Raw genomic sequence first — 27,996 nt, forward strand, 5'->3', positions numbered from 1 at the left:
ATTGACAATCTTTCCTGGATACTCGCAGTGTTATATGACTGAACATAGAACTGTACAGCACAAGAACAGGCCCTTCAGCCCACAATGTCTGTGTCGGCATGATGCCAAGTCTCCTCAGGCTGCCCCAGATCCATATCCCTCCATATCCACGTGCCTGTATAAAAGCCTCTTAAACGCCATATTGTATCTGCCTCCATCACCACCCCTGGCAGCGCGTTCCTGGCACCCACACGCTCTGAGTATAAACCTGCCCCACACATCTCCGTTAAACTTTCCCCCTCTCCCCTTATAGCTACGCCCTCTAGTGTTGGACATCTCCACCCTGGGACAAAGGTTGTGACTGTCTACCATATCTGTGTCTCTGATAATTTCACCCAGTTCTATCAGGTCTGTCATTATCCAGTCATTGTTAGATAAGTCTGCAGGAACACAGGAGACTGGGAGTACAGCATCAAGCCTGCCCCACCATTTAATATAATCATAGATCCACCCCGCTCTTAACTCTGCTGCATCGAGACCTTGGGTGGCACGGTGATACAGAGGTAGAACTGCTGCCTCACAGCGCCAGAGACCCGGGTTCAATCACGACTACGGGTGCTGTCTGTACGGAGTTTGAACGTTCTCCCCGTGACCTGCGTGGGTTTTCTCTGGGAGCTCCGGTTTCATCCCACACTCCAAAGACGTGCAGGTTAATTGGCTTTGTGTATATGTAAATTGTCCTTAGTGTGTGTAGGATGGTGTTAGTGTGCGGGGATCGCTGGTCGGCACGGACTTGATGGGCCGAAGGGTGAGCTGGCATCAATAGTTTAGTTTGTTTTAGATTCTAAACTAAACCAAATGGAACTGTTGATGCCAGCGACTATCATTCAGCCACTCGCACGGTCTAGCTGGTAGTGGTGTGGAAGGTGAGTCAGACCCACTGCCAGGGTGCTGGGTGCTGGTTGCCAGGGTGCTGGGTGTCAGGGTGCTGGGTGCCAGGTGAATGACTGTGAGTTCACACCCCTCTCAGAACCCAGCTAGAGATTTGAGTTTGGGGCAACTCTGCATTTTCAGACGTTTACTAATGAAATTAAAGCCCTGCTTGCCTCTCAGATACAGTGTGGAGACAGGCCCTTCGGCCCAACTTGCCCACACCGGCCAACATGTCCCATCTACACTAGTCCCACCTGCCTGCGTTTGGTCCATATCCCTCCAAACCTGTCCTATCCATGTACCTGTCTACCTGTTTCTTAAAGGTTGCGATAGTCCCAGCCTCAACTACCTCCTCTGGCAGCTCGTTCCATACACCCACCACCCTCTGTGTGAAAATGTTACCCCTCAGATTACTATTAGTTCTTTCCTCCCCTCACCTTAAACTTATGTCCTCTGGTTCTCGATTCCCCTACCCTGTGCAAGAGACTGTGTGTGTCTACCCGATCTATTCCTCCCATGCTGCCCACTGGTAGATTTGTCCCGTGCCTTTCACTATAATCATCTCTCAATTAAATCTGCAAGAGCAGGTGATCTCTTTATTGATCCAGGACTGCTTGAATAAATTAGCCGTTGAATATCCTACATCTCCGCTGTGACTAAATCTCCAAACTCCTCACAGACCCTCAAGTGTTTTCTTTGTCCCGCGGTTGCAGAATCTGATGCACAAGGTTTCTAGTTTTTAGCCGGAGAGATACTGTGTGTAAACAGGCATATCGGCCCCACTGAGTCCGTGCCAACCAGCGATCACCGAGTATACTAGCTCTATCCTGCACACTAGGGTCAATTTACAGAGGCCAATTAACCCACAACCCTACATGTCTTTGCAGTGTGGCTGGAAATCTGAGCACCCGGAGAAAGCACGAGGGTTTCAGTTTAGTTTATAATGTTCCATTGATGGCTGAGAAGAGGTGATGACGTGTGGATACAGACAGTGTAACTAAGCAGTTTCAGGTTGGAACCCTTGGACACAATCTGTGTCTACCTGTGTCAATATGTGTCTACCTGAGTCTACATGTGTCCACCTGTGTCTACCTGAGTCTACATGTGTCCACCTGTGTCTACCTTCACCAGAAGTGGGTTTAGGTATCCCCTTTGGTGAACATTGAAACCTGATGAACTGAAGGGAAAGGCGAGTGCACTGGGATTGTGTTACTGTGGAATGTGGGCCACATTCATTACTAACAATCAAAGAGGTTTGTTGTGACAACAAACTGAGCAGTGAACAACCTTTTCACACAGAGGGTGCTGGGTGCATGGAACGAGCTGCCTGAGGAGATAGATGAGGCAGGTACTATCGCAACGTTTAAAAAACATTTAGACAGGTGCATGGGTAGGACAGGTTTAGAGGGATATGGGCCAAACGCAGGCAGGTGGGTCTAGTAGTGTAGATGGGCCATGTTGGTCAGCAGGGTCAAGTTGGGCCGAAGGGCCTGTTTCCATGCTGTGTGACTATGTCTAGTGTAGATGGGACATGTTGGTTAGCATAGGCAAGTTGGGCCAAAGGGCCTGTTTCCATGCTGTGTGACTATGTCTAGTGTAGAGCAGCCAGTTTTGCTTCAGTTAATAATACTTTATGGCCTGGTAGTTTGCAATGGCCCACGCTATCAGTGAAGGGGCATTGTATTGGGGATGGTTCTGTGGTTGTAGGCTCGGGCAGCTGCCGACTGGTGCCAGGACCATGGACGTGTCTGGGCTTGTGGAGTGATCGCGTATCCCAGCACACGTTGCCAGGATTCTGATACCCCTCCCGTTAAGGTGCAACCCATCCCTCTTGTACAGATCATGTCTGCCCCAGAACAGATCCAATGGTCTAGAAATCTGGATGCCTGCCCCAACTCCTCAGCCACACATTCTTCCTGTTCCTACCCTCATTAGAACTTATCACTGGAAGTAATCCTGAGATCACTGCCCTGGAAGTCCCGTTTGTAAGATTTTAACCTAACTCCCTGTAGCCACATTGTAGAACCTCCTTCCTTTAGCAACCGATGTCATTTGCGCCAACATGCACGTCGACTTCTGGCTGCTCCCCCTCCCCCTTGAGGCTGTCATGCAGCTGCTCCAAAACATCCTGGACCAAGTGTGTCTATCCTCAGATTCAACCTGTCCTGCCACACACTGGTGAAGTTGGTGTTTAACGATGCTTCTTTGTAAAACAAAGGCCATAGCTCTTTTCCGCAGTTCTTAAAATAACTTTTGTTGGAGGCAGGGTGTGAGATGCACTCAGTGGACATGGTAGTGGGGGGGGGGGGGGGGAGATGATGGGAGGGGGTGTAATGGGACTGAAGAGGATGAGCCGTAATTCAATAGTTTTATTCGTCACATTGCACATAAAGTGCAAGTGAAATGAATTTGCCAGCAGCGGCACAATGAGAAAGAACACACAATACACAATAAAGATTTAACACAAACATCCACCACAGTATTCATCACCATGGTGGAAGGCACAAAGTTTGGTCAGTCCACCTCCATTTTCCCCCGTGTTCGGGACCTCAACCCTCCGCAGTCGCCGCTGTGGACGGCCAGATGTTCAGACAAGGCAAGTCCTGAATCGGTGTTTCCCCACCGGAGACCTCGGCTTCAAGATGGTGTAGGCCGCAGGCCGGCGGTCGAAGATCTAAAGTCTCCACTGCAGCCAGAAGCACCACAGACCGCAGAGCCGGTGGTCAGAGATCCCTCCAGGGGTGATGGTTACTGTTTATCGTGTCGTGTATGTTTATCCACTGTTTTTTCCAAGTGTACTGTACATATTAAGCCCCCCCCCCCAAAAAGAAAACCAAATTCTTGTTTCACCTCGTTCATTTTAGTGAAGTTTATTGTCATGTGTACTGAGGTACAGTGAAAGGCTTTTGTTGCGTGCTATCCAATCCCTCTTGGGGTTGCACGGGAGAATCCACGGTGTTTGTGGAATTTGTCAAACCCGTCCAGTATAGTTTGTGCCCTTTACTGTTTATCGTGTCGTGTATGTTTATCCAGTTTTTCCCAAGTGTACTGTACATATTAAGCCCCTTATTTGGTTGTAGCCGAACATTGGCAATAATAATAATAATAAATTTTATTTTCGGGCCCAGTTACACCATAACCAGATTTCTCAGCTTTGGTGAGATGTATTTAGTCAAGAATTGCAGAGACACAAAATAAAGAGACCAATAACAAGATCACAACTATTTATCAGTGGCCATTAAAATGACCATTGTGGGTCTGATAATGAAAGGGTGGGTGGGATTTGAGTCACCTGCTGCAAAGGAAAGGGAGGTCAGGACTTCAGAACAACTCCTTGGTTGGACAATACTCATGACCCCAACAGGCTGCATAGACAACCTTTAGACGGGAACCTACTGAGTAACGTCCTGCCCCCTGGAAGAGCAGCGTCCAGAGTGGTTACAGTTGGTTTCTGGTGACATCTGATCTCTCTCTTTGGAACAGGTTGCAGTCCGTAGTGACGAGGCTTCAATGGGCTTCTGCTTGATGTTCCCCTCTGGCTCTGTGCAGCAAAATGTTGGAGGTAGATCACCAACCGTGGACTTGAAGGACAGGGCAACGCTGAAGATCCCAAAGGCCCATTGTTTCTCCAAATGCTGAACCGTGGAGGCATTAGTTGTGATCTTTCAAGAACCACTAGATTCAGAGGTGACAGACCGACCCTAACCCTACTTTTGTTATTTATGTTTATTTAACAGTTCACATCATAACTTTATAAAGATAAATCAATTATAAAACAAAATGATCAGCAAGGTGAGCGTTACCTTTATTCCTTGGAAACCTTGCTATTGTTTTGATGTAATGAGGAGGCAGCCATGATCCCAGCTACCATGAAACAAAATGTGTGATTGGTCAATTGGCTCCCAACGCAATGTCAAACGTGCATCGATTGGACAATTACTACTCCGAAAATTGAGGTTTTTCCACACATTTTAACAATCTGTACAGGTTCTGTTCTTGACGAGTTTCAGGAATGATTTCTATGATATTTTTACACAATATGTTAAAAATGCAGGTGTTTACGTGATTTGGGTCATGAACATAAACGAAAAAGCTCCTCGACCCACACCCTTCTTCCCACACATAATGTTTATGAAAGAACTGCAGATGCTGGAAAAATAGAAGATAGACAAAAATGCTGGAGAAACTCAGCGGGTGAGACGGCATCTATAGAGTGAAGGAATAGGTGATGTTTTGGGTCAAGGGTCTGGAGAAGAGTCTCAACCCGAGTCAGAACTGGACGAGTTTGACAAATGTCGCTGCCAGTTGTACTGGGGAATGTTGACGATGAAATCCCAAATACAGACGAGACAGAGCGGGTTGGGAAGAGGTTGTAGCTCTTTCTAGTGGCTCTTAAAAGGGCCTTTGTTGGCTGGAGTGAGAAATTCCAGTGCGGTCCCCACCGATGTGGCTTCATATCCGATGTTTTGTCACGAACATCTCGGGTTCCTGACGTCCATTTTCAGTTTTAGTGAAGTTTATTGTCATGTGTACTGAGGTACAGTGAAAGGCTTTTGTTGCGTGCTATCCAATCCATCTTGGGGTTGCACAGGAGAATCCACGGTGTTTGAGGAATTTGTCAAACCCGTCCAGTATAGTTTGTGCCCTTTACTGTTTATCGTGTCGTGTATGTTTATCCAGTTTTTCCCAAGTGTACTGTACATATTAAGCCCCTTATTTGGTTGTAGCCGAACATTGCCAATAATAATAATAATAAATTTTATTTTCGGGCCCAGTTACACCATAACCAGATTTCTCAGCTTTGGTGAGATGTATTGAGTCAAGAATTGCAGAGACACAAAATAAAGAGACCAATAACAAGATCACAACTCTTTATCAGTGGCCATTAAAATGACCATTGTGGGTCTGATATTGAAAGGGTGGGTGGGATTTGAGTCACCTGCTGCAAAGGAAAGGGAGGTCAGGACTTCAGAACAACTCCTTGGTTGGACGATACTCATGACCCCAACAGGCTGCATAGACAACCTTTAGAAGGGAACCTACTGAGTAACGTCCTGCCCCCTGGAAGAGCAGCGTCCAGAGTGGTTACAGTGGGTTTCTGGTGACATCTGATCTCTCTCTTTGGAACAGGTTGCAGTCCGTAGTGACGAGGCTTCAATGGGGCTTCTGCTTGATGTTCCCCTCTGGCTCTGTGCAGCAAAATGTTGGAGGTAGATCACCAACCGTGGACTTGAAGGGCAGGGCAACGCTGAAGATCCCAAAGGCCCATTGTTTCTCCAAATGCTGAACCGTGGAGACATTAGTTGTGACCTTTCAAGAACCACTAGAGTCAGGGGTGACAGACCGACCCTAACCCTACATTTGTTATTTATGTTTATTTAACAGTTCACATCATAACTTTATAAAGATAAATCAATTATAAAACAAAATGATCAGCAAGGTGAGCGTTACCTTTATTCCTTGGAAACCTCGCTATTGTTTTGATGTAATGAGGAGGCAGCCATGATCCCAGCTACCATGAAACAAAATGTGTGATTGGTCAATTGGCTCCCAACGCAATGTCAAACGTGCATCGATTGGACAATTATTACTCAGAAAATTGAGGTTTTTTCCCATATTTTAACAATCTGTACAGGTTCTGTTCTTGACGAGTTTCAGGAATGATTTCTATGATATTTTTACACAATATGTTAAAAATTCAGGTGGTTTACGTGATTTGGGTCACGAACGTAAACGAAAAAGCTCCTCGGCCCACAGCCTACTTCCCACACATAAAGTTTAAGAAAGAACTGCAGATGCTGGACAAATCGAAGGTGGACAAAAATGCTGGAGAAACTCAGCGGGTGAGACGGCATCTATGGAGCGAAGGAATAGGTGACGTTTTGGGTCAAGGGTCTGGAGAAGAGTCTCGACCCGAGTCAGAACTGGACGAGTTTGACAAATTTCTTAAACGCCGTGGATTCTCCCAATCAACAGGTCGCTGCCAGTTGTACTGGGGAATGTTGACGATGAAATCCCAAATACAGACGAGAGCGCGGGTGGGGAAGAGGTTGTAGCTCTTTCTAGTGGCTCTTAAAAGGGCCTTTGTTGGCTGGAGCAAGAAATTCCAGTGCGGTCCCCACCGATGTGGCTCCATATCCGATGTTTTGTCACGAACATCTCGGGTTCCTGACGTCCATTTTCAGTTTTAGTGAAGTTTATTGTCATGTGTACTGAGGTACAGTGAAAGGCTTTTGTTGCGTGCTATCCAATCCCTCTTGGGGTTGCACGGGAGAATCCACGGTGTTTGAGGAATTTGTCAAACCCGTCCAGTATAGTTTGTGCCCTTTACTGTTTATCGTGTGGTGTATGTTTATCCAGTTTTTCCCAAGTGTACTGTACATATTAAGCCCCTTATTTGGTTGTACCCGAACATTGCCAATAATAATAATAATAAATTTTATTTTCGGGCCCAGTTACACCATAACCAGATTTCTCAGCTTTGGTGAGATGTATTGAGTCAAGAATTGCAGAGACACAAAATAAAGAGACCAATAACAAGATCACAACTCTTTATCAGTGGCCATTAAAATGACCATTGTGGGTCTGATAATGAATGGGTAGGTGGGATTTGAGTCACCTGCTGCAAAGGAAAGGCTGGTCAGGACTTCAGAACTCCTTGGTTGGACGATACTCATGACCCCAACAGGCTGCATAGACAACCTTTAGACGGGAACCTACTGAGTAACGTCCTGCCCCCTGGAAGAGCAGCGTCCAGAGTGGTTACAGTTGGTTTCTGGTGACATCTGATCTCTCTCTTTGGAACAGGTTGCAGTCCGTAGTGACGAGTCTTCAATGGGGCTTCTGCTTGATGTTCCCCACTGGCTCTGTGCAGCAAAATGTTGGAGGTAGATCACCAACCGTGGACTTGAAGGACAGGACAACGCTGAAGATCCCAAATGCCCATTGTTTCTCCAAATGCTGAACTGTGGAGGCATTAGTTGTGATCTTTCAAGAACCACTAGAGTCAGGGGGTGACAGACCGACCCTAACCCTACTTTTGTTATTTATGTTTATTTAACAGTTCACATCATAACTTTATAAAGATAAATCAATTATAAAACAAAATGATCAGCAAGGTGAGCGTTACCTTTATTCCTTGGAAACCTCGCTATTGTTTTGATGTAATGAGGAGGCAGCCATGATCCCAGCTACCATGAAACAAAATGTGTGATTGGTCAATTGGCTCCCAACGCAATGTCAAACGTACATTAATTGGACAATTACTACTCAGAAAATTGAGGTTTTCCACACATTTTAACAATCTGTACAGGTTCTGTTCTTGACGAGTTTCAGGAATGATTTATATGTTTTTACACAATATGTTAAAAATTCAGGTGTTTACGTGATTTGGGTCACGGACTTAAACGAAAAAGTTCCTCGGCCCACAGTCTACTTCCCACACATAAAGTTTAAGAAAGAACTGCAGATGCTGGAAAAATCGAAGGTAGACAAAAATGCTGGAGAAACTCAGTGGGTGAGACGGCATCTATGGAGCGAAGGAAATAGGTGACGTTTTGGTTCAAGGGTCTCAACCCGAGTCAGAACTGGACGAGTTTGACAAATGTCTTAAACGCCGTGGATTCTCCCAAGCAACAGGTCGCTGCCAGTTGTACTGGGGAATGTTGACGATGAAATCTCAAATACAGACGAGACAGAGCGAGTGGGGAAGAGGTTGTAGCTCTTTCTAGTGGCTCTTAAAAGGGCCTTTGTTGGCTGGAGTAAGACATTCCAGTGCGGTCCCCACCGATGTGGCTCCATATCCGATGTTTTGTCACGAACATCTCGGGTTCCTGACGTCCATTCCCTCTTGGGGGTTGCACGGGAGAATCCACGCCGTTTAAGACATTTGTCAAACTCGGACTCATCGTCTCCCCCAATGGTATTTTCCTGCAAGTCTACAGAGGGAAAGTTCCTCACAAACAGCTGGCGACCACATCAGGCGGCAGATGTTTCATGCTTTGCCCATCACACCTCTGGAGGAGATCCAGGGCCACAAGAAGTCCCATCCTGACCACGTTGTTCCTCAACAACTTCTCCAGCGCCAGGTGTGGACTTGCGGGGATTTGGAGCAGAATGACACAAGAAAGAGACTCCCCGCCCTCACCCCTCCCTCCACACTCACCCCCTCACTCCACACTCACCCCCTCACTCCACACACACCCCTCCCTCCTCGACTCAATGGGACCCGACCCATCGGTCAGCGACTGAGAGGATATTTTATTAAACTGCGGGAGAGGGGAGATGTCTTTGACCTTGACCCTTGGTCGTGTCCGGAACGCAGACCCGGTCCGGCCGCTGAAGCCTCGCTGACCAGTGGGATGACCAGAGCGATGGACTGTGTCTTGAAGGCGCGCGTCGAGGTCTCTCTCCGGACACTGGACTGCAGCGCCGCCTTTTATAGATACCGCCATGTCCCGCCCCCCCTCGATGACCATTGGACCTCGCTCCGGCCACGGCGTTGGGCAAGGGGGGGGCAGTCCGTCCGATTGGCGGAGACCGCTGTCCGTCTGCGCGAAACCCCGTCAAACTTCAGCGCGGGAAGGAAAGTTGGTGTGAAGCGATTGTCCGCTCGCTCCGGCCACACCCCCCCCCCCCCCCCCCCACTGGCGCCAAGCCGGACACTGGGGGAAATGAGCCACACTGAGAGAAAATGTTAGCACTCATTTAATCATCCAAAACCCAATTTGGCTGTGGCTTTTGTACAAATTAAATATTTAAATAACTTTGATACAGGATGATATTTTAATCTTCTGTTTCTGTTCTTTAAATGTTGCTTTCAACATTTGTCAGTGTTACAGGAAAGACAATTTACTTTGGTAAAACGTACTACAATGAAATACCGGAATTGTAACCCAACAAGCGAAGTACATCTCACATAAAGACATTATCATACACAGTAGATCAGTAGATAGATCCCATACAAGTGGTACGCAAGGAGATATTCTTCACATCATGTTGCAGATTCCTGTTTTGGTAGCATCTCTTCACTAGTCTGCAGCAAATACGTACACGAGGCAGGATAGAATGATGGGCCACATTGGAGCCCAGAAGGTCGGCTGTTTGTTTCAATGAGTCTACTGCCTCTCAGCAGAAAGGTTTGCATAGTTCTAATGTGTCATTTTACAGGAAGGAACTGAAGACGGTCACAAAATGCTGGAGTAACTCTACGGGACAGGCAGCATCTCTGGAGAGAAGGAATGGGTGACATTTCAGGTTGAGACCCTTCTTCTCGACCCACTGCCTGTCCCGTAGTGTTACTCCAGCAGTGTGTGCCTATCTTCATGCATAGTTCTAATTTCTCATCTTACTCTCCTTAACTAAAACTATTCGTGGAGGAAACTTGTGAAAGCTATTCCAAGCAAGTGAGCTAGGTCCTGATACAAGCTGCCACAATGTGCTACATATATCAATACCATGACAGTGCTAAAGAAGTCAACACTGTGCAAACATGGCATTGCCTCACAACTCATTGGGAGTTTGCAGTAGTAAAATAATTTGCCAAATTATTATAATTGGCCCAAATAAGGTTCATTTTACCATCGTTTGTCCTTCCTCATGACATCTATTGGTTCAGCCTTATCTTATCTATTGCTCCGGGTGTCGGGGGTTACGGGGAGAAGGCAGGAGAATGGGGTTGAGAGGGAAAGATCGATCAGCCATGATTAAATGGCACAGTAGACTTGATGGGCCGAATGGCCTGATTCTGTTTCTAGAACAAGAAAACTATTCTCCATACTCCTATCACCACTACCAATAACACTGCAACTGACGGTAAAGATCAGAGAACAGGAATGGACACAGAGGTGGCTCCAGGCCATTATTATGGTGCTCAATGGTTAAATGGTAGGTATTTACAACAATGCATTCATGATTTAATTCTGCATAATAAATTAAAGTATTCTGACCTATACAATGCACATTCTGAGGATCCTTGTCGCATATGGAGGTAACATGAGAGGAAGCTTTGTTAACAGAGCCCGCCGTTCCTTATCATCTTCCATTGCTGCTCTCCTATATTTTGAAGTGTGTAGGAAACAACTGCAGATGCTGGTTTACACTGATAGACACAGAATGCTGGAGAAGAACTCTAACGAAGGGTCTCACCCATTCTTTGTCTCCAGAGATGCGGCTTGTCACACTGAGTTACTCCAGATTTTTGTGTCTATCTTCAGTGTTGAAGTGTCAGCTCCAGTCTCCGCTTGTGATCGATCCACTGCCGTCCATTCTGCTGAGGGCCTCCCACAAAGGAAGGTGGCATCCCCACCTTGCTCAGAACCTGGCCACCTCTCTCAGGCTGCAGCCGTTCCAATGGGTCAGCTGGAGACAGTGAATTCCTGTGTTAAAGCTGCCACACAGGAGGCTAGCAGCATCACTAGAGACCAACGATGTCAGAGTGCCGGCCCCATCCAGGCAGAGCGAGCCAACACACACTACAGTGAAGACATAAAACACTCAGTCAATGTACCCGACTACCATCCTCTCACCCCCTTTACTAACATCAGGGTGAGACTTAGCTCTTGTGGCTAACGATATCAAAGGATTATGGGGAGAAAGCAGGAATGGGGCACTGATTTTGAATGATCAGCCATGATCATATTAAATGGCGGTGCTGGCTCGAATGGCCTCCTCCTGAACCTATTCTCTATGTTTCTATGTTGGAATCAATGTAATCTTCATTGCATGCTTTAAAAAAAAACCTTCCTCTCTTACAAAATGAATGAAGTGTTCGGGCTTCCCACACTCTCTGGGTGATTGCTAATCATGCCTGTGCCCCTGGGGAAAGCAACTATGAGGAGTAATAATGAGTAAAACACATTTCCAGACCACCCTTTCTGTCCTGTGATTCCTCCATTGCCACGGTGAGGCCACATGCAAACTGGAGGAACAGAAATATGGGCCAAACAAGGGCAGGTGGGACTAGCATAGATGGAGAGTCTGGGTCAGCATGGGTACGTTGGGCCGATGGGTCAGTTTCCACACTGTATGACTCATCTCTGACCAAAATATGCTGAGAGCAGACTAGTGTAAATTAAACTCTTGCCCAGGAGCGCCCGGCATATAAATCTGACACTGGGGCACTGGTAAAGGAGGTGAAACTCTCAGTTATAGAGTTGGTGACCAGGATCTCCATTGATCCACTGTTATCAGGCTGCATCTTTGGAAACACATATGAAGATACATGCACGGGCAGCGTCTGGGAATGTTAACATGTCCAAGCTCAGTTATAAAGGCAAGCAGCTTGTATTTAAAGTGAACATCTTCTAGGATTTCAGGTATCCTAAAGCTAATCCCAAAGCTCAGTCCCCATTGTTTAATTATTCTGTATTTTTTTATTATTCTGTATCTTCTCTCTTTCTATTTTTTTTATTTCTTTATGCACAACTACTACGGACTGACGCAAAACTGCATTTCGTTGTACTGATACTTGTATTTGTGCGATGACATTAAAGTTGAATTGAATTGAATTGAATTGAATAAATGTCCCAGATAAATGGAAAAACAGAGACAATGCCTCTGATGACTAGCGACTAATCTTTTGAATGTTTTAACAGTGCCACCTTTTGGTTAAGACAATAAGCTGATACGCCAACTGCTCTCTAGGTTGGAGAATTTAAAATAAAGTAATGCATTGTTTCAAAGAAGAACAGGGTAGCGTTCTGGTAAATATTAATCATCAATTGATATCACTAAAATAGACAAGTCTAGGAATTCAGTCAGGCAGAGTTGCTTCAATTAATTCTCCATTTTTCAAGGGTGAGGCATGATTACGTTTGTTTTTGGGCTGAATATCAACATTTTGGAAATTCAACCGGGCACTTTCTTCAACAAATTATGTCAGTGCGATTTTTAACATTTACATTTCTACTTTTTACATTCCACTCCACTTTCATTCCTTTTCCCTCCTGTGTCTCTGTGTCTCCTTTTTGTCTGCTCTTCACATCTAATCTTTGTACACCCATCTGCAAATCAAACCCGTCTCACCCGTGTCCACCTGCCACCTGCCAGGTTAGATACAAAATGCAGGAGTAACTCAGCGGGACAGGCAGCATCTGGAGAGAAGGAATGGGTGACATTTCGGTTCGAGACCCTTTGTGTTCATCTTGGGTTTAAACCAGTATCTGCAGTTCCCTCCTGCCACTTGTCAGGCTTTGTCCCGCCCCATCAGTTACTGAGCTTTCTACCCCCCTCTATTACAATCAGTCTGAAGAACTGAAATGTCACCTGTCTGTATCCTCCAGAGATGCAGACTGACCCACTGAGTTACTCAAGAACTGTGTGATTCACATTCTATCAATATCAGAACAAGCCAGATATGCTCTTAGTCCTCAATCTATGATATTAGCACAGTTCTTCTCTCTCATAGGGTCATAAATAATAGCAGAATTAGGCCATTCGGCCCATCAAGGCTGATCCGCCATTCAATCATGGCTGATCTATCTCTCCCTCCTAACCCCATTCTCATGCCTTCTCCCCATAACCCCTGACACCCGCACTAATCAAGAATCCATCTCGGTGTTAAAAATATCCATTGACTTATGGCCTCCACAGCTGTCTGTGACAAAGAATTCCACAGATTCACCAGCTCTGATTGAAGAAATTCCTCCTCATCTCCTTCCAAAAGGAACATCGTTTAATACTGAGGCTTTAACCTCGTCCTAGATTCTCCCACTAGTGGAAACATCCTCTCCACATCCACTCTATCTAAGCCTTTCATTATTCAGTAAGTTTCAAGGAGGTCCCCCCTCATCCTCTCCATTTGCCCTGCTGGCCATTTCCCATGGCCCTGCTCTGAGTAACGCATAACACACAGACATGTAATCACAACTAATTGTCTCCATTAACCCCGACACAAAAATGTCCTTTGTCCTATCCATCCCTCCACTCTTTTCCAATTTAGTTTAATTTAGTTTAGTTTAGAGATACAGCGTGGCAACAGGTCCTTCGGCCCACCAAGTCCTATCAATTCCTTTATCATTTGAGTGGTCATCTCTCAAACTTTAGTGAAGAATCCCAGATTGCATGGACTCCAGATTTTAGGTTGCCGTGCAGCCGAGGGAGAAGAGGTAGACTAAAACTAGATTCAAATAACTCCAAGTGTGGCATTCAGCACAAGGACAATACCTGCAGTGTCGCGATTCCAGATCCTCACAGTACAGTCATGTGCAGAGGTTGCAACCAAAGGGAATGAAGAAGTCCCACTTGGGAGAAAGATGCAGGCTGCAGTACTCTGAAGATGTCCCTTATATTCGCACACCTTAAGTTTTGCCTGCCTTAAATCCCATAGCTGTAAGAGAGAGGGAAGCTGAGTGATTAGTGATCATAATAGTAATCAACTGGACTCGATGTTGTGGCTGATACTAGTGAGTCTTGTACTGTAATGACTTGTTGGATATTATCTAGCAGCTTAATCATCTTTTTTTTAATCCAAAACACTTCCTGCACTATCAGGTAATTGATAACTTGGTTACAATCTGTTTTGTAGGTAAAATGAAGAGTTTCTGGCAGGAAGGGTGGGGACAGAAGGTCCTCCCTAGCACCTCCTCCCTCTCCCTCTCCCTCTCCCCGCCCGGGCGTGATCTTATAGAATTGCTGAATAAGGACGAGAGGTAAATGGCCTACTCCTGCACCTAATTTCTATGTTTCTATGTTTACTCTTACTTTGATTTATTTTACTCTTATATTATAAAATATTATTTCAGAATTTGAGAATGAAATCAAACTGGGGTGGAGATAGGGGTGATTATGAAAGGAAGAAAGCACCAAAACACAACACTAATAAACTTGTTATTGGCAAATGTAATGCACTACAGATAATTATGATGGGGTGCATTTTTGATGGAAAAAGGAGAGAGGTGACATACTGATTGGATTATATTCACAAATGTGGCAGTGGTGCAGAGAGAGCCGAGATTAAATCACTAAAGTAATGAAATGTTGAAATGAGGAACTGCAGATGCCGGTTTACAAAAAAGACAAAGTGCTGGAGTAACTCAGTGGGTCAGGCAGCATCTCTGGAGATCATCTCTGGAGGCAGTGTTTCGGGTTTTCAGTGATTGCAGGGGGAGGGGGGGGGGAAGAAAGCTGGAAGTGAGGTGGGGCAGGACAAAGTCTAAATGGGCGGCACAGCGGTAGAGTTGCTGCTTTACAGCGCCAGAGACCCAGGTTCGATTCTAACTACGGGTGCTGCCTGTAAGGAGTTTGTACGTTCTCCCCGTGACCGCGTGGGTTTCTCCCAGATCTTCGGTTGCCTCCCACACTCGAAAGCCGAACTGGTTAGTAGGTTAATTGGCTTGGTGTATGTGTTAATTGTCCCTAGTGTGTGTAGGCTAGTGTAAATGTGCGGGGATCTCTGGTCGGTACGGACTCGGTGGGCCGAAGGGTCTGTTTCTGTGCTTTATCTCTAAAACTAAAAAAAATGTAAAACTTAAAGTGATAGATACATTTTTTTATCTGGGCTAAAATGGTGATGACATACTGTGGCCTCACATCCCTCGCCTCCAAAACCGTTGCTACAGGTGATGCAATATCGCCCATCAGGACTGGTGTCACAGTGTGTCTGTATGTACTGCTTCATGGGGAAGGTATGGGTCACCTGGAGCTCACGAACATCCCAGATCCTGCAAGCAGAACACAAATAACAGGAGTACAGATAGTGCTGGTTAATAATTGTAGTTTAACAAATATATATTTTTTAGATCCTAATTCCCTATTCTGTATATCAACATCAAACTGTGCTCTCAGCGACAGAAATGAACAGGAAACTCAGTTTCCTAAATACTTCTAGTTTGTGGCATTATTTGCATATTTTTTCAAAAATGGTTGCATAATAACATTTTTGAAATATTAAGCAAATGTATTGACAAAGGACAATGATGCATTTCACTGTGATTAAATCAAAAATACAAAGTTATTTATATATCTGAAACAGGAACGAAACTCCAATAGCTGCGAAACAGAGCCAACAGTAGTCGAGGCTAAACTAACGTGACTATTAAAATTATAAGAACTTAGCACACAAACTAAACCCGAGGCTGATTCTTGCTGACAAATGCTAGCAGCTCCACAGCAAACCGACGACATTTAATCTGTAAATGCTGATAAATTCAGGACATTGACATATGTGTATTCAAAGACAGAAGATGCAATTGTACTGAAAGATATCAGCCGGTGAACCAGTCTCTTCTCTTTGCGGTGGACCATAGACACTTAAGGATAAGGGGGAAATCCTTTAAAACCGAGATGAGAAGAACTTTTTTCACACAGAGAGTGGTGAATCTCTGGAACTCTCTGCCACAGAGGGTAGTTGAGGCCAGTTCATTGGCTATATTTAAGAGGGAGTTAGATGTGGCCCTTGTGGCTAAGGGGATCAGGGGGTATGGAGAGAAGGCAGGTACGGGATACTGAGTTGAATGATCAGCCATGATCATATTGAATGGCGGTGCAGGCTCGAAGGGCCGAATGGCCTACTCTTGCACCTAATTTCTATGTTTCTATGTTGTGCTGGGTGAGCTGCTATGCTCAACCGAACAGGATCTATGTAACTGCTATCATGCCCAAACTGCTTAGCGGAGAGATGTTGACGGATTCCAAAGATAGACACACAAAGCTGGAGTAACTCAGCGGGTCAGGCAGCATTTCTGGAGAAAAGGAATAGGTGACGTTTCGGGTCGAGACCCTTCTTCAGACTGAGAGACAGGGGAAAGGGAAACGAGAGATATAGACGGTGATGTAGAGAGATATGGAACAAATGAGTGAAAGATATGCAAATAAGTAACAATGATAAAGGAAACAGGCCACTGTTAGCTGTGGTCTAGGTGAGAACAGGTTACAGACAATGAGACTCAACAAGACAACTGAAGCCAGTACCGCTGGGGTGTAAGCTGCCCAAGCGAAATATGAGGTGCTGTTCCTCCAATTTGCGCTGGGCCTCACTCTGACAATGGAGGAGGCCTAGGTCAGAAAAGTCTGTGTGGGAATGGGAAAGGGCAACCAGGAGATCAAGTAGGTCCAGGCGGAGTGAGCGCAGGTGTTCAGTGAATCTGGAGTGTGGGAGGGAACTGATAGAAGATTTCAGAGAAAGCCCACGTGGTCACGGGGAGAATGTACAAACTTCGTACAGACGGCACCCGTAATTAGGATTAAACCCGGGTCTCTGTCACTGAAAGCGCTGTAATGCAGCAACACTACAGCTGCACCATCGTGCCCACTTGATTAATGATTCTTACTGAATATTGGTTCCTACTGGTTGAAGTGGACCATGGTTTACCTACCTGATCATCTTATCCTCTGAAGTCTGAATGACCAGTGATTCTGTGGGGATCCAGCAGATATGTGTCACCTATAAAAGCCACATCAATTAATCAATGCTGCCACATAATCAAACAGTAATAGGTCTTGTGACTGTAGCAGTCGTACACTGTAAAGAAGTCTCAACAACACATTGTCTTAACTGTAGCTTTTATTAACTGTTCACATATTTGCTATACTAGCTGTACGTGGTCTGTCACTGGAGCTAGAGAGAGAGACCCCAGGGAGGGAACATGCAATTATACACCTAATAAGGGGAGTGGTTAAGGGTGGTGAGGTCACTATGTTAAAGGCACATGCACTAGCCATCTACATCCTTCCTCTTGGAACAAAGCAATATAACAGTGACAGGGCGACCACGTCTCATGCGCTACAAGCAGGCATACAATGATTACAGAGCTAAACAAAATCCCCGTAGCGAACAGGCGGCTTGACCAGCCTGCCTGACCGGGTGCGAAGCTCGCCACCTCCTCCCCCTGCAGGAACAAGAGCAGCCGGGGCCGGGGCAGGCGAGCGAACCGGGGATACAGGGGGAGAAGAGGCAGGAGAAGACCCACCCGCCGGCGGGGTAGAGGGAGAACGAGGGCTGGGAGGCGGAGACGGGGGCTTAATCAACGGCGAAGGGAGGGATCTGGGCATCTGCGGAACGGCAGGAGCGGAAACAGACAAGGGAGGGGAGAAGGGGGCAGCAGGCGGAGGTCGGGGCTCGTTAACGAGCAGCAGATGCTGGCGGGAACGGCGGTAGATGACCCCGTCGTGGTCCACCAAGTAAGACCACGGTGAGCCGGCATCACCGACCACCGTGGCGAGCTTGTAGTGGCCAGAGGCAGTCTGCATCCGGACGATCTGGCCGGGAAACAGGGGCGGCAGGACCTCGGTTTGGTCTCCTTTCATCACGACATCCATCAGGTGCAGACCCTCATGGACCCCCTACGTGAATACCCTGATCGCTTCGACGACAGGCTGGGCAAGCTGCCCAGCTGCTACAAGATTGCTGTCGACTCCAGCATTGAGCCTGTGGTCCGCCCGCCACACCGCGTCTCCTTCGCCATGAAGGACAAGGTGAAGTCTGCGTTACTGAACATGGTCTCCAAGGGCATCCTGAAAGAGGTGAGCGAGACCCCAGGGAGGGAACATGCAATTATACACCTAATAAGGGGAGTGGTTAAGGGTGGTGAGGTCACTATGTTAAAGGCACATGCACTAGCCATCTACATCCTTCCTCTTGGAACAAAGCAATATAACAGTGACAGGGCGACCACGTCTCATGCGCTATAAGCAGGCATACAATGATTACAGAGCTAAACAAAATCCCCGTAGCGAACAGGCGGCTTGACCAGCCTGCCTGACCGGGTGCGAAGCTCGCCACCTCCTCTGGTCTCCGACTGGAGGCGTGGGTTCGAATCCCACTTCTGACACCATGTAAAGAAGTCTCAACAACACATTGTCTTAACTGTAGCTTTTATTAACTGTTCACATATTTGCTATACTAGCTGTACGTGGTCTGTCACTGGAGCTAGAGAGCGAGACCCCAGGGAGGGAACATGCAATTATACACCTAATAAGGGGAGTGGTTAAGGGTGGTGAGGTCACTATGTTAAAGGCACATGCACTAGTCGTACACATGGTGACTGATTGGCATTAAAGATTATGGGAAGAAGGCAGGAGAATGGGGTTGAGACGGAAAGATGGATCAGCCATGATTGAATGGCAGAGTAGACTTGATGGGGCCGAATGGCCTAATTCTGCTCCGATTACACATGAATCTTCTTGCATTGCTCTTTTTGGGCCATTGGGGGAGAATTTAGACCATGTTGTCTGGAGATGTTCATCATTGGTAAGTCTAGGTCTTACCTTTGTCAAGCTGTTCTGGGATCTTTACCAGGTGACAATTATATTTGTCCTCACGGTTCCTCTCCCATAAATAAATCATTGCTGATCCCAACCCCTGGTTTCACCTTCATATCAGCTGGTGACTTTCTTTGTGCATTGCTCCCAAGCTAAACAGAAGCTTGTGTTGGGAAGGCACATCACTTGTCGCTAGCTCCCTGCAACTACCTAGCTCACCCTTACTGGTGCACTGCAACTTCAAACCCTTTGCATGTTAATAAAGTTATGTAGAGCAAAGAAAAATAATAATTGTCATAACAAAGTCGGAAACATAAAAATAAAATGTTGCACCTTTCATAACCTCAGGATTTCTGTTGTTCAGCAGGGAGTTCCAACATTTTGACCCCATCAATGATTAAGGACCAACATTACTTTTCCAAATCAGGATGTCACACGACTTTGAGGGGGAGCTGCAGGTAGTCAATAGAGGTTGCAGGTTCGACAGGTGTGGTGGTAGTATCTGGGCAAATCACTGCAGTGCATCTTAGAGATGGTGCATAGCACAGCCACTGTGCACTGATGGTGGAGAGGGTGAATACTAGTGCCTCCTGTTGATGGGCTGCTTTGTCCTGAATGTTGCGGTGCCTTTTGCAAGTGAAGGCTATTAATTCCACATGCTTCTGACGTGTACTGTAGATGGAAGAAAGGCCTAGCAGTGGCAGACATTTAGGGAGAGCACAGCTGGTCTCAGGTGCCATGTGACAGAGTCATAGAGTGATACAGCGTGAAAACAGGCCCTTCGGCCCAACTTGCCCACACCGACCAACTACACTAGTCACACCTGCCTGCATTTGCTCCATATCCCTCCAAACCTGTCCTATCCATGTACCTGTGTAATTGTTTCTTAAACACTGCAATAGTCCCCGTCTCAACTACCTCCTCTGGCAGTTTGTTCCATACACCCACCACCCTTTGTGTAGAAAACGTTACCCCTCAGATTCTTATTAAATCTTTCCCTCTTCACTTTAAACCATGTCATCTGGTTCTTGATTAAACCCATGTCCTCTAATCTGTACACCTTCCACATTTATTAGACAAGTCATCAGAAACATGAGACAGCTTGTATGTTCTCAACATTGCAATCATATACACTGGGGAAAACCCCCCCATCAATAGTTGTTCATCAGTCGTACCAGATTCCTGGAAATTGAAGATTTTTGTAGACAGATTCCAGTTTGTACATCCCAGATACGCAAGGAGTTATCCCGGGAGCCCGTACACAATTGGAAGTCACCTGGAAAAGGAAATAAAACAAAACTGTGACACACAAAAAAAATAATTCTGCAGCATAAATCAAGTATTGCCACAAAGAAAGTTCGATGCCTTTTCAGTTATGGCCGCAGAACAGAGTCAGTAAGAGATAAAACATCTGTTAACAACATTATTTATTAATAATAGTAATTATATATACATGAGATAGCTCACAGAAATAAATGGTATCCTTCTCTTCCTGCCTCTTTCAATGCATGTTGTCCATTCTGCAACTTGATCCAAAACATCACCAATTTATTTTCTCCAGAGATGCTGTCCGACCCACTGAGTTACTCCAGCTCTTTGTGTCTATCTTCGGTTTAAACCAGAATGTGCAGTTCCTTCCTACACGGTATGCAGTGCTCCAGATATGGTCACACTAAGGCAAAACCTCCTAGTTTTGCATTCAATCCCAGTGTGGCCCTTTCTCTCTTTATACGAAATGCATGATTTCACTCTGCCCTACTTCAATATATTATAGCAACTACCCTCACGACAGAATATAAATTCTAATGTGTTACAGAGAGTGATAGCTTCCAGTATCCAAACCTGGGCTCACAGCTAGGCCTGTCACTCCCAGTTCATGGCCAGTAAACTCCTGCAATGGTCCATCTTTACCCTTCACGTCCCACATCAGGGCAGTTTTATCACGTGAAGCACTGAAGATTCTATTTGATTGAAAGATGCACGTTACCTGAAATGAAACGATTTAAAATATCCACATGTAGGTCATCATTTCAATGCAGGAATGAGTTTCAAACTACCACCCATTCACCAACCACTCTTCCCCTTAATCCTCCAGTGAATAGCTGGAAATAGCCCCAGACACCTTAGAGAATATCACACTATGTGGCTGTTTCACACACACCGTATACAGGTGCAAATGCAAAGACAAGCCACAAGCATTAGTTTGGACCTGACCACATTCTCACCTGTCATCTCCATCTCTGCAACTCCACACCACTGTAATACAATTCCCTCAGGCCAGGTGCTCAAATCTTAACGTTGATATCTATGTTTGTCTGTACGGAGTTTGTAGTGTGTGTAGAGTAGTGTTAATCTGCAAGGATCACCGGTCGGTGCAGACTCAGTGGGCCGGCAGGCCTGTTTCCGCGTTGTATCTCTAAACTAAACTGACTATGCGAAAGTGAAGAACACTGTTTTATAAGTTAATTCCATTTATAAGTTTAGATTGAGAATCATTTCACCGCTGACAGGAGCTCAGACCAGGAGATCAGAGGCAACTAAAAAAACTTAGTCACAATTATCCGCTACAAGATGACACTGGGAATTTTTTTTCAGTTCATGGTGCAAAATGTTAAATGGAAATGAAAATAGGGAAAAATGTTTAGAAGTTGGCAAAATGTACGATGATCGCTGGTCGGCGTGGACTCAGTGGACCAAAGAGCCATGTATCTCTAAACTAAACTGCTATTTCACTCCCTCCTCTCACTCAGCAGCAGGTGAAGATGGGTCCCATCTATTCATGTTCTGATGCTGCCTGATCTGCTGATTTGGTGTCTTTCCTTGGTAAACCAGCATTTGCAGTTCCTTGGTTCTACATCATTTTGAGAACCATACATCAGAACAAAATACATAATGAAACCTCTGCACCAATCTATTACCAATGTGCAAGTTAAATCCTGGACATTAAAACCTAGCCTGAGATAATAGTTTGTGGCCGACCTTCAGTTCTCTGCTAGTGCATCAAGATTAGTTAGAACACTGCCAATACATTATTCTTACCTTGGTGACATCACGTTCATGCCCCAGGAATTTCTGCTGTACACCACCAGACTTCCAGTTATATATGACCACTGTCTATAAAACAGAAAGGTGAGAACATCTCCAGTGACTCCACCATGGAACTAAGTTAGTACTTAAATATCTGCAAATACTTGCACATGTACAATGCAGCTGCCATAACAGTGGTGCTGTTGGAAATCACATGTAAAACATTAAATAAGCTGGAAGATAGACACAAAAACCCTAACGCAGTGGGACAGAGAAGAAATGGGTGACATTTTATATACATTTTATACGATCACCCCTTAGCTTCCTGCACTCCAAGATATAAAGTCATAGCCTGCTCATCCTCTCGCTGGAGCTCAGGCCCTAGAGTCCCGGCAACGTCCTCATAGATCCTCTGTTCTCTTTCGAGCATAATGACATATTTCCCACAGGCTGATGTAATACCACAAATCTATCATAACATTGGTGCACAATGGTGTAAAATGGTGATGCTAAAACTCTTTCTCTCCAATTCTTCCCTCTCGGAAGATAAAAGTCTCACCTTGTCCTTTCCACCGGACACGCATTGTTCAGATGTGAGGGACGTTATCGATGTAACGGCATCGTTATGTGCCGGGCTGTATTGCTGCACACTTTGCGTGGAGGAACTGTGGCCTGCATGCCCATCAATCCTGGAAAAAAGTACAATTCTAGTAGAAAGCAAACGGCTTGTAAATGCAGAGTGATGACAGATTTGTTCATTGCTGTTTAAGCTCAGTGGTCTCTGAACTCTCACTGTACCTGTATCGTGATATGTTGCGTTTCTGCTTACTTTGCAGTTTCCCCATGGCAACAAAGCATCGACTGGAATCATCTAATAGTCAGGTGGATGGCTTACTTGTAGACATGGCATCAGCTGTAGTTAACCGCACTATTCATAGATACATGGTGATGCTCAGACCCTATGAGAAGAGATAATCATGTCGAGTTAAAAAATCACATTAAAGAACCAATTAAGTGAAAGTTTTAAAGTTGTAATTTCATAAGGGATTGGAGCAGAATTTGGCATAACTAGGTGTCAGAGATATTTCAAAGGGAAGGAACATTTAATTGAACTATCCCATAACTCATACACAGTTCACCTTGGACAATCCCGTATCAGAACATTTAGAAACCCCAATAGTTGGGTATTTTTGTTCACCTGTTTACCAGGTTATGTGTTCCCTTCCTACTCACCAGGGCACCGCTCCCATGTTCATGTGATAGGAGCAGAATTAGGCCATTCAGCCCATCGAGTCTACACCACCATTCAATTATCGCTGATCTATCTTCCCCTCTTAACCCCATAACCCCTGACACCTGTGTTAATCAAGAATCTATCTATCTCTGCCTTAAAAATATCCACTGACTGGGCCTTCACAACATTCTGTGAAGACACAATGAACTCATCACCCTCTGACATTTAGGGCCTGGCTTTCCACACGCCCATCCACCTACTGGAGCTAGTGTTCCTGCACTCGCATTCAACATACTGGGAGACCACTTCCCTGGCTTGCATCAAACTGAACAGGGTCCAACTACCCATGCTCCCTTTAAACTTACCTAGTTACAAGGAAATGTATTACAACATAATGTATTATTTACAAAACAAAGGTTATAATGGGTGAATGTAATAATAGAAATAAGATCCATTAGTGTGGAGAATCTGCCAGCCCGGCACTGATAAAATCCTAATCCTGTGGATTATTGGATTAGGTCACAACATGGTGGTACCTATCACCTATCCATGTTCTCCAGAGATGCTGCCTGAACTACTGAGTTACTCCAGTACGTTGTGTCCCTTTGTGTATAAACCAGCATCTGCAGTTCTTTGTTTCTACTATTGGACTAGGTATTGAGAATTGGTAACATATTGTAGAATCAAGACTGTGTGGAGTGCTGTTAAGTTAGTTGAGCCTTATTTATTTTAATTAATCCAGAAACATAAAACTCAGCCACATATGGGAGCAAATTTGATGTAATGTGCCAATATCCTGATAATGCTTCTTACATAGGGAGTGAAACTGGCTGATGAACTCTCTTGTGCAAAAAACACAAAGTCCATGAGTGACTCCAGAATATATAAACTCTATAAATATAAAGTGGACAAAAATACTGGATAGAACAAGCTGCCAGAGGAGCTAATTGAGGCAGGGACTATCCCAACATTTAAGAAACAGACTTGTACATGGCTAGACAAAAAATGCTGGAGAAACTCAGCGGGTGAGGCAGCATCTATGGATAGACCTTGTTATATTTTCAGGACCACAAGAGGGAGATTGTACAGAAATTTCATAATCCAGTTGAAGTAAGGAAAGCATAGCAATTTTAACATTATATTTTCCATGAACTGTATTTGGAGACTAGTGCAAGTTTATTAGGCTGAAGAAGTAATTGAATGTGGACTCAGATGCTGTGTTTTGCTGTCAGACTGGTGAACCGTGGGAGAATGTCTACAAAAGCAAGTCTTCTGCTTTCTAAGAAATGTGTGTCATTGCAAGCAAAAATTTGCATGGACCAACATCATTCAGTGCGTTGTGTTGGGACTGCTCACTGGCTAAATGATGATGGACAATCTCAAAGACATACCTGATCTGAGATCTGTGGCCACTTGGTCAAACACATGACACCACTGAGCTCTCATCTTGCTTAGCAATGGTCAAGGCCATTTACTCTGTTCATGGTGAACTGGCTGCGTCCTGTTTATGTATTTATTTCCTCTCGAATAATTGCTTCATTACAATCCCTGTCACCTCTCCAGTCTCCACTCTATTTTTCCACATGCATTTACCTGTCCCCCCTCTCTGCATTTACCTGTCCCCCTCTGTCTACATTTACCTGTCCCCCTCTGTCTACATTTACCTGTCCCCCTCTGTCTACATTTACCTGTCCCCCTCTGTCTACATTTACCTGTCCCCCCCTCTCTCTGCATTCACCTGTCCCCCTATCTCTCACTACATTTACCTGTCCCCCCTCTCTCTCTGCATTTACCTGTCCCCCCCTCTCTCTGCATTCACCTGCCCCCTCTCTCTCTCTACATTTACCTGTCCCCCTCTCTCTCTCTGCATTTACCTGTCCCCCCCTCTCTGCATTCACCTGTCCCCCTCTCTCTCTCTCTACATTTACCTGTCCCCCTCTCTCTCTCTGCATTTACCTGTCCCCCCCTCTCTGCATTCACCTGCCCCTCTCTCTCTCTCTCTCTCTACATTTACCTGTCCCCCCCTCTCTCTACATTTACCTGTCCCCCCCTCTCTGCATTCACCTGTCCCCCCCTCTGTCTACATTTACCTGCCCCCTCTCTCTCTCTCTACATTTACCTGTCCCCCCCCTCTCTCTACATTTACCTGTCCCCCTCTCTCTGCATTCACCTGCCCCCTCTCTCTCTACATTCACCTGTCCCCCCCTCTCTCTCTGCATTTACCTGTCCCCCCTCTCTCTCTCTACATTTACCTGTCCCCCCCTCTCTCTACATTTACCTGTCCCCCTCTCTCTGCATTCACCTGTCCCCCTCTCTCTCTACATTCACCTGTCCCCCCCCTCTCTCTACATTTACCTGTCCCCCTCTCTCTGCATTCACCTGCCCCCTCTCTCTCTACATTCACCTGTCCCCCTCTCTCTCTACATTTACCTGTCCCCCCCCCTCTCTGCATTCACCTGTCCCCCCCTCTGTCTACATTTACCTGCCCCCCTCTCTCTCTCTCTACATTTACCTGTCCCCCCCCTCTCTCTACATTTACCTGTCCCCCTCTCTCTGCATTCACCTGCCCCCCTCTCTCTCTACATTCACCTGTCCCCCTCTCTCTCTACATTCACCTGTCCCCCCTCTCTCTCTACATTCACCTGTCCCCCTCTCTCTCTACATTTACCTGTCCCCCCCTCTCTGCATTCACCTGTCCCCCCCTCTCTCTACATTCACCTGTCCCCCTCTCTCTCTACATTCACCTGCCCCCCCTCTCTCTCTACATTCACCTGTCCCCCTCTCTCTCTACATTCACCTGTCCCCCCCCTCTCTCTACATTCACCTGTCCCCCCCTCTCTGCATTCACCTGCCCCCCCCTCTCTCTACATTCACCTGTCCCCCCCCCTCTCTCTACATTCACCTGTCCCCCCTCTCTCTACATTCACCTGCCCCCCCCTCTCTACATTCACCTGTCCCCCCTCTCTACATTCACCTGTCCCCTCTCTCTACATTTACCTGTCCCCCCCCTCTCTCTGCATTCACCTGTCCCCCCCCCCTCTCTACATTCACCTGCCCCCTCTCTGCATTCACCTGTCCCCCCCTCTCTCTGCATTCACCTGTCCCCCCCTCTCTCTACATTCACCTGTCCCCTCTCTCTACATTTACCTGTCCCCCCTCTCTCTGCATTCACCTGTCCCCCCTCTCTCTGCATTCACCTGTCCCCCCCCCCTCTCTCTACATTACCTGTCTCTACATTCACCTGTCCCCCCCTCTCTACATTCACCTGTCCCCCCTCTCTACATTCACCTGTCCCCCCTCTCTCTACATTCACCTGTCCCCCCTCTCTACATTCACCTGTCCCCCCTCTCTACATGTCCCCTGTCCCCCCCTCTCTACATGTACCTGTCCCCCCCTCTCTCTACATTCACCTGTCCCCCCCTCTCTCTACATTTACCTGCCCCCCCACTCTCTACATTCACCTGTCCCCCTCTCTCTACATTCACCTGTCCCCCCCCCCTCTCTCTACATTTACCTGCCCCCCTCTCTCTACATTCACCTGTCCCCCCCCTCTCTCTACATTCACCTGTCCCCCTCTCTCTACATTCACCTGTCCCCCCCCTCTCTCTACATTCACCTGTCCCCCCCTCTCTCTACATTCACCTGTCCCCCTCTCTCTACATTCACCTGTCCCCCCCCCTCTCTCTACATTCACCTGTCCCCCCCTCTCTCTGCATTCACCTGTCCCCCCCTCTCTCTGCATTCACCTGTCCCCCCCCTCTCTCTACATTCACCTGTCCCCTCTCTCTACATTTACCTGTCCCCCCTCTCTCTGCATTCACCTGTCCCCCCCTCTCTCTGCATTCACCTGTCCCCCCCTCTCTCTACATTCACCTGTCCCCCCCTCTCTCTACATTCACCTGTCCCCTCTCTCTCTACATTTACCTGTCCCCCCTCTCTCTGCATTCACCTGTCCCCCTCTCTCTGCATTCACCTGTCCCCCCTCTCTCTGCATTCACCTGTCCCCCTCTCTCTGCATTCACCTGTCCCCCCTCTCTCTCTACATTCACCTGTCCCCCCCCTCTCTCTACATTCACCTGTCCCCTCTCTCTACATTTACCTGTCCCCCCTCTCTCTGCCTTCACCTGTCCCCCCCTCTCTACATTTACCTGTCCCCCCCCTCTCTCTGCATTCACCTGTCCCCCTCTCTCTACATTTACCTGTCCCCCCCCTCTCTCTACATTCACCTGTCCCCCCCTCTCTCTACATTTACCTGTCCCCCCCCTCTCTCTCTCTGCATTCACCTGTCCCCCTCTCTCTGCATTCACCTGTCCCCCCCCTCTCTACATTCACCTGTCCCCCCTCTCTCTACATTCACCTGTCCCCCTCTCTCTCTCTACATTCACCTGTCCCCCCTCTCTCTCTCTACATTCACCTGTCCCCCCTCTCTCTACATTCACCTGTCCCCCCCCCCTCTCTCTACATTCACCTGTCCCCCCCTCTCTCTACATTCACCTGTCCCTCCTCTCTCTACATTTACCTGTGTTCCCTCTTGCTCGCACCTGGCAACGCCGCTCCGGTAACCAAGGGGGTCCCTCCCTCTAACCTGTCCCACCCCACTGCTTCCGGTGCGTCAGTCTATCTCC

The 27,996-nt window shown here is 46.5% G+C and overlaps 1 protein-coding gene across 2 annotated transcripts; it reads right to left on the minus strand.

Annotated features, from left to right (window-relative positions):
• Nucleotides 1–11,061: 11,061 nt before the first annotated feature.
• LOC129712155 (WD repeat-containing protein 31-like) lies at nucleotides 11,062–27,967 on the minus strand. 2 transcript variants are annotated; one of them, XM_055660388.1, is made up of 10 exons: nucleotides 27,891–27,967; nucleotides 22,936–23,096; nucleotides 22,697–22,826; nucleotides 22,150–22,224; nucleotides 20,953–21,097; nucleotides 20,286–20,386; nucleotides 17,226–17,293; nucleotides 15,431–15,572; nucleotides 14,077–14,239; nucleotides 11,062–11,384 (listed from the first exon to the last, which is right to left on the minus strand). In XM_055660388.1, the coding sequence occupies exons 2-10, from the start codon at nucleotides 22,980–22,982 to the stop codon at nucleotides 11,224–11,226; spliced, it is 1,032 nt and encodes a 343-aa protein (XP_055516363.1). In that variant the 5' UTR covers nucleotides 22,983–23,096; nucleotides 27,891–27,967; the 3' UTR covers nucleotides 11,062–11,223. The 2 variants fall into 2 exon arrangements, with proteins under 2 accessions (XP_055516363.1, XP_055516360.1); XM_055660385.1 differs by lacking the exon at nucleotides 27,891–27,967 and adding an exon at nucleotides 24,763–24,910.
• Between the last annotated feature and the right edge of the window lie 29 nt (nucleotides 27,968–27,996).

Source organism: Leucoraja erinacea, chromosome 31, assembly GCF_028641065.1.
Source record: "Leucoraja erinacea ecotype New England chromosome 31, Leri_hhj_1, whole genome shotgun sequence".
Taxonomy (NCBI): domain Eukaryota; kingdom Metazoa; phylum Chordata; class Chondrichthyes; order Rajiformes; family Rajidae; genus Leucoraja; species Leucoraja erinaceus.